At 39.4% G+C, this 7,400-nt stretch overlaps 1 protein-coding gene across 2 annotated transcripts in view; it reads right to left on the bottom strand.

Moving 5' to 3' along the window:
• Positions 1-358: 358 nt before the first annotated feature.
• Positions 359-7,400, bottom strand: part of Pdpr (pyruvate dehydrogenase phosphatase regulatory subunit) — a 38,311-nt gene continuing 31,269 nt past the window's right edge. For both annotated transcript variants that reach the window (XM_031341450.1, XM_031341451.1), the window contains 2 exons: positions 7,090-7,272; positions 359-5,100 (listed from right to left, as the gene is read on the bottom strand). In XM_031341450.1, the coding sequence (XP_031197310.1) occupies positions 4,696-5,100; positions 7,090-7,272 (588 nt within the window). In that variant the 3' untranslated portion in view covers positions 359-4,695. The remainder of the gene's footprint in view (positions 5,101-7,089; positions 7,273-7,400) is intronic.

The following is a 7,400-nucleotide window of genomic DNA, read 5'->3' as shown; positions in this document are numbered from 1 at the left end:
CCTCTTCTGGCATGTAGATATATATGCAGATAGAATACCCATATACATAAAATAATCAAATCTTAATTTTGTAAATTGTTTGCTATGGTTTTAGTTTACATCATTTTAGAATTTTGATATTAACTGTATCTCCAGCTAATTAACCCTTTGTTCCTCTTTTACATAAACATGGGCTTGCTTACATGTATATGGTAGCCAGTCATGTTCATTCTTACCCAGAAAGGATTCCTTCCCACATCCAGACTTTCTTTACCTTGGTTTATAAACCTCTTATCATCAGAGATACACATGGCTTTATCTTATCCTTTGAGAAGCAAATAACATGTAACCAAATTAAAGGACATTTCACAAGTGAACATTACAATCGTTATGAAAACATCTTTTTATTCATTTATACACCTAATACATGAAAAGAAAATTTCAGCTGAAATCCAGCTATCTAGAAATAATTCTGGTCATAAAATGCACAATTTCCCCATATGTCCAAAGTCTGCTGAGTTTGAGCTTAAGAAAAGTTTTTATTCACTCCAGTATCTAGAATGTCCTCAGGACCACATGCTGATACTACACAGGAACAGAGGGAGCTGAGCAGAACCAAATTTAATGCAAATTTAAGAACTTTATAGTAGTTGCACTGGTGTCTTATACATCTTAAGCATTGACCAGAGAGTTAAGTATGAGCTAGAAAAGCTTTCAGTGAAATGAGCTACAGAACTTTTTATCCCACACCTAGGTTATTCTGAGCAAGGAGGGATTATGTGGGCGATGAGAACCTACAGACACATTCTGCTTTCTTCCTACCTCAGTCCGATGCTAGACATCCTGGAGTGTAAGGCACTAGAACTGGCCTGAGAAGTGCTCCAAGCTTCAGTTCTTGGTGTGTAAAGGAAATCTTGGCATAGATCTTTTGAAACATGATAAAAATGACTCCCCCTCCTCTTATAATTTGTCATTCACAGACAAAAAGACAAGGAGGTAGATGTTTACAAAGATTAAAAACAGGTGAATCAAAATAAGAGAGTATGTATAATTATTCAGATATGGACAGCTGCTTAGAGGCCAAGAGTCTTATGCCAGGAAATGCTGATGTATAACAGACTAAGACGACAAAGATGGGAACGCTCGATCCTTGTGAACAGTACCTGGTGCTGGTACTGCTGAAGAACTGTGAGAGACAGCCCCATATTGACAAGAAAATGGAGGCTTACAGATCAGCACCTTGGACACCAAAGAAAAGTGGCAGAGGAAGGGAGGTGCTGGCAAGCCACCACAGCTCAATGATAGCTGAGTTTAGACATCACTCCTCACCTACTCAACTGCTTCCTCTCAATCCATGTGCCTACAGATGTAAGGACAAGATGAACATTCTTCAGCATAATAAAAGTGTATTTGTGTTGATATTACGCTTCTTACCAACAATGGTGAGGTGGGGGTATTGGGGTACAGAAAATGAGGAGATGACAGGTTGTTCTTTATTGTCCTAAATATTATAAATCTGTTACCTTGTCCAAGAAGTTAACCAAGACATATAAAGATGAAGTTTGTAGTTCACCCCTGCGAACAGGATGATGGAACTGCTGCTCATCCAGGTCAGTCTCCAGGGCTAGTACCAATACCGTAAGGCATACAATTCTAAGGATGCTGAAGAACTTTTACCATGCTAGCAAATATATTCATAAGGTAGAGGGCAAGTAACCTAAAAATCAAACATGTGAGTCTTCAGTGAAACAAAGCATACCTTTAGCAGTTCCTGCTATTTGTAACTCATACTGGCTCTGCCACCCACATCCAAAACAAAGTAGTTAATACTGAAATCTACAAATTGTTTTTCATGTTTACTTTTCTTGGGCACACTGGCCTAGAATCCATTTGTTGTAGACAGGCTAATGTACTTCCCAACAAATGCTAAGCTGAAGTAGCTATAGTCCACTACTGCTGCATAAATGGGCTCTTGGAGACCAGACTGAAGCTAGGGTTTAGAATTGTGCTAAGTGATCCTGTGTCCAGGACTAATAAGATCTGTAGGAACCCACAAAAGAACTAGAAATGCAGTGTGGTATTCTCACAATTAAAACTAATCAAGCCATGCCTCCTTGTCCCTTTTTGCAAGTTCAGTACCTATGTCATGGAAGGGAACTCTGTTACAAGCTTGAGCATATTTCAGATGACTGATATAACAGCTAAGAGAAAAGAAAGCCTTCATAATATTTCAAAAAGTATCACAGAAAGCTTCCAACTCTAGGTTTTCTATATACGTTGTTACCTTATTCAAAGAGATTTAATTGCTTCTATAGACAAAGAAGAGAACATGGAACCTCTCACCTCTAGGAAGTAGATGTGGTAACAGATTATTCCAGAAAATTTGTCACCTAAAACTGAAGTGTTTACAATCCCATAAAGCTAACCGGCTCCCTGGTGTGTGTTGTCATGTCCAGGAATTAGAAGTGTCACACAACTGAGGATGTACAGTGATTGTTCCTCCTTAGTCCTCCTAGATTTTTAGTCAAGCCGTTAGAGCAGTGGTTCTCAACCTTCCTAATGCAGTGACCCTTTAATACAATTCCTCACATTTGTAGTGACCCCAACCATAAGAGTATTTTCATTACTACTTCATAACTGTAGTTTTGCTACTATCATGAATCATATGTAAATATGATTGTATTTGTATACCCAATTTTAAACTATTACTGTTTTGGAACTTAAGTGGTAACACTTCCATATTTAAAGAGAAAGAAAACCTGCTGCTTGCTACTTTTTTTTTTTTTTTACTATTAATGCATGTCAAAAATTATTTTGTATTCAATTCCAAATAAACTTTCATGCACACAGACTGTGGAATGTTACAACCAACAGCCATTTCTGAGAGAGCACACAATACCTGAACCTGTGCATATCTACTCCCACCTCCACAGGTCAGCTAAGAGCCTGTTCTGCCACCTCAGCAGCTTATTGCTACTGCTCCCCTGCTCAGGTCTCTAGTAGGGTATTTCTCCCTTCTTTCTTTTGCCTAGAGACAGTCTCTCTCATCTCATAAAATACTAATTCCCCTCACACCAAAATCTAATTGTGTGTCCTTTTAATAAATCAATTAAAATCTCAGAAGCCAAGTAGGAGTGGCCTAGCTGGAGAAAAAAACAAGGTTTGAGTGGATAACAGTTCTACAGAAATGTCAAAGATGACACTTGGGAATTTTGAGCTGCTCTAAAGAAATGAAAGGAGTTTGCCCTGGCTCGCCTGTAGACCAGGCTAGCCTTGAACTCACAAAGGCCCACCTTCCTGAGTGCTGAGAGAGATAAAAGTTCTCAAAGACTGGGGCAGTTTGTATATGAGAACAAATTCAATGTTGATGTTACATACGACAGCCTGTGACATCCAAGTTTCAGCTTCAGAAAATCCTGTCACCACACCTGAAATCCCAGTGCTGACGAGACTAAAGTAAGATGATCACTGCAAATTTGAGGCTAGCCTGAGCTCCAGTGTAAAACCATCTCACAAAAAGAAAGAAGCAGTACCACTGGAATGTGTGGTGGATTTGGTGGGTTCCCCACTCACTTTCCACTCCAAAGATTCTATCAAGATGGCTGGGGCTGGGGGAGCCTGGAAAGAAAAGATGGAAAGCAGTCTCTGGCCTGCACTATACTTACAGTTTTCAGTGGTCATCTGTTTGTGGCTTTGTTCATGCTAGGGATGTAAAGCTTGGGGCTCTGGTAGCTCTCTGGAACGCAGTACGAACAGCATGGTCTACTTAATCACCAAAGACAACCTACCTAATCCCCTTTTCTCTTCTAAAAGGCTAATAATAGATGCTGAGGTTGTAGGCAGGCTGTAAAAGGCACAGATGAGGCTAGAAGTCATCTGAAGAAATCAAGAAGGGATAGCTTACTGACCTATGATTAGCTGAAAGAAAAGCAGCATTCTTCCTCTAATACTAGGAACTCAGCATCTGAGTTCACACTGCTCCTGCTGGGAAAAGCAACACAAAGGGCAGCATGGTTTGTTTTTCCTTTCAAATACTGGCATACCTGTTTACTCAGCTAAAAAAACAACATCATGATATAAGATAGCAGAAAAATAAAGAAAACCGCAGGCAGGTTGCCCTAACACAAACATCTAAGGACAAAGTTGGGGGATACAGGGTGCCAGGTAGCTACTTCTCCCTTCCACAGAGCAGACAGTGTCCACACAGTCCCTCTCATTGGTGAGGTAGATGGTTAAGAGGTATCAGGTGGCAACCTCAGCACAGTGGAACAGAATCATCTGCCTGGTTAAGACACAAGTTATTCCCAGGGCTGCATCAGACACAAAATAATCTACCAAAATGAGCAGGGTACTCTGTAAGAATCCAAGCCGAAAGGAAATGGATTTTTACCCTAAGACTTAAATAATACCATCTTGCCTTACAATGAATTTAAAAATCAGTCTGTCTTCATAATACAACTCCACAAGTGGGTTCTGCCTGCCACTGTGGGAATGTGAGCCCGCTGGAGGGATGAGAAGAACCTGGATTATTAGGAGGGGGTAAGAGCAAATGAGAGAAAATGGGAAGACAAGAAAGGTTTTCAAGGAAAAAGTTTAGGTCAAACCTAGGAGAGGACAAAGGACCTTCAGTGAGGAGACAGGGACAGAAGAAAAATGGGCTCCCAGAATGATGCTCCTCATGGTGAGAGAATGGGAGGAAGGGAGAAATGTCTTGCATTACTTCCCATGAAAGTCACTCAGCTCCACATCATCCTTTCTACGCTTGTGAGTGAAAAAAGAGGTGACAGGGTAGAGCTTGGCCTTGGCCTGAAACCGATGTCCTGCGATGTCAATTTCATATTCTCCTCGGTTGATGAAATCCGCTGTCACCACCTGCTCTTCCCCACTGTCCTCAGAAAAGTTGTGTACATAACCCAGACATACATGGCGCTCAAGAGTGTAGCTATAGGCACTACTGGTGGTCTTGCCAGCATACTTTCCGTTCCGGTAAATTGGTTCTCCCCACCAAGGCCACAAGTCCAGGTCTGTGTCATGGTCGTCCAGAATGAACATAGCAAGACGCTTATATACCCCAGTCTGCTTTTGCTGCAGCAGGGCATCCCGACCAATGAAGTCTATGCCCTAGGAAAAAAAAGGGGAAAACCCTGAGATACCAAGATGGAGAGTACGTAGATATGCAGCATGTAGATTTAGACTACATTCCTGCTAACTTTTAGAAAATGATGTTTGAGGGGGGCATGGTGAAAAAGCTGTGTACAAGCAGAGACACCAAAGAACTTTTTTGTAATAGCAGAAGTACATACTTTGGTGGACAGATTTCAATCATGAGCCTATCTGGAACAAAGAATGTTAGAAAAGCTAATCAAGAATACTTGCTAGAGGGATAGCAGGATGGCTCAGAAGGTAAAGGCTGTTACCACACAAGCCTAGAAACCGGAGTTTGAGCCCCAGAACCCAAGATAAGTTGGCAGCAAAGAGCCAGTTCCACAGAGTTAGAGGTGGGTAACCTTTGTGTATTTCCAACAAAAAACCCCTGCATAGATATGTGCCAATATACTTACACAGGTAATAACCTTAATAGTGATTATCTCTAATTAAAATACAGTATATTTTAAATTAAAATACAGTACATTTTAAATAAGTTAACATTTTCATAGCATACATAAAAATTGCTTGTAATTTTTTATGTCTAGTTATATGCAGTGGCCAAAATAAGTAAGTAAATATAAGTATTATCTGGGCATGTTGGCACACAGACAGCCTGGTCTACACAGACGGTCCAGGTCAGCCATGACTACATAGTAAGATCTTGTCTCAGAAAAGAAGAGACACTACAGGTGTACCATCAGGAAACTGCCTAACTACATTGTTGTAAGTAAAGCAAGGTGCAAGTTTAACACCATCTAGGTTAAAAGTGGGCAGGGGAAATCATACACTGGGAACTTGCACATTCCAGTGCTCTAGAACAGAAAAAGACTGCTGGTTCTCAGAAGACACTGGTTGAGGTTCAGAGGAAGATTGTACAATAACCTCTTGAACTACAGTTTCCTAAATAATATAACTGGGGCTGGAGAGAAAGGAGTTCTTGTAGAGAACCCAAGCTCTGTTCCCAGTGGCCTCTTTTGGCAACTGCATTCAAATGCTTATATCTCATGCAGACACACATGCATTCACATGATTAAAAGTTAAAATTTTATTTTAAGAAAAAACTAGGCAGCTGGCTATAAAATGACAATTTGGATGACTACTGTGGTACGTTCACAATATTATTTGTGACCACAACCAACTAAGAAACGTATGCCAGTGTAAGCAGGTGTTGTCAGGGTATTGGGATTTCATATGAAATCTGCAGCCCACAGGTAAGTTTCCTTGTGATTTATCTATTTGTTCAGCTCTTCCTATCTTAGGCACATCACAACTGTTTGGCTAAGAGGCACAGGGAGATCTGGATAAATAATACCTTCTTGAGAGCTTACACTAGCAGCTTGACAGCACACTTGAAAGCTCTAGAACAAAGAGAAGCAAATACTCCCAAGAGGAGTAGAGGGCAGGAAAGAATCAAACCAAATAGAAACAAAGAGAACTATACAAAGAGTCAACAAAACCAGGAGCTGGTTCTTTGAGAAGAATCAACAAGATAGATAAACCCTTATCCAGACTAACCAGAGGTCACAGAGCCAGTATCCAAATTAATAAAATCAGAAATGAAAAGGGAAACATAATGAAATATATGTAAAAATAACTATTCTGTTTGTTGAATATCAACAGTTGAAAATATTAAAATCATGTTCTACAAACATCATAGAAATATTATTGATATTTTTTACTGTGCTTGAAATTAACATTTTCTTAATGTTTAATTTTAATATTTTATGCTCTTTTACTATGCTTAACTCCAAAAGAATATTTTTATATTTTGAAACAATTTAGTATTCAACATTAGATATAGGATCCTCAGTTATGGATAGTATTAAATATTCATTAATGATAATTTTAGGGTATAAAAGGATATGAATATAAAAGTTGAAAAAAAATTTTATATGTTGATTCTCAAAATACTCAATATTGTTAATGTTTAATGTATAAAATGCATTTAAATAATAATAATACCTTCTCTAACTTCACTCGAGACTCTCCTCCACATTCCAGGGGTGTGGTGAGGGTGTTTAAGTCCTGACCCCAGAAAGCAAAAAACTTCTCAATTCGGAGACTTCTGAGGGCATAATACCCAGCATTCCGGATTCCATATTTCTGTCCAACACTCATCACCTCATTGTAAACATGCAGGGCATACTATGTGAAGAGAAGAAAAGTTAGCAACTGGTGAGCTTTCTAGTCAACTGAAGTGGTGTATCCCATTGGTTCTTAGGTAGGCTGCAGAAAAAGGATTATATCTCTTTTTTTTTTTTTTGGTTTTTTTC

This window comes from Mastomys coucha, unplaced genomic scaffold, assembly GCF_008632895.1.
Source record: "Mastomys coucha isolate ucsf_1 unplaced genomic scaffold, UCSF_Mcou_1 pScaffold22, whole genome shotgun sequence".
Lineage (NCBI taxonomy): Eukaryota > Metazoa > Chordata > Mammalia > Rodentia > Muridae > Mastomys > Mastomys coucha.
Note: the sequence above shows the minus strand (reverse complement) of the source record. Positions and strands in the feature narration are given on the sequence as shown.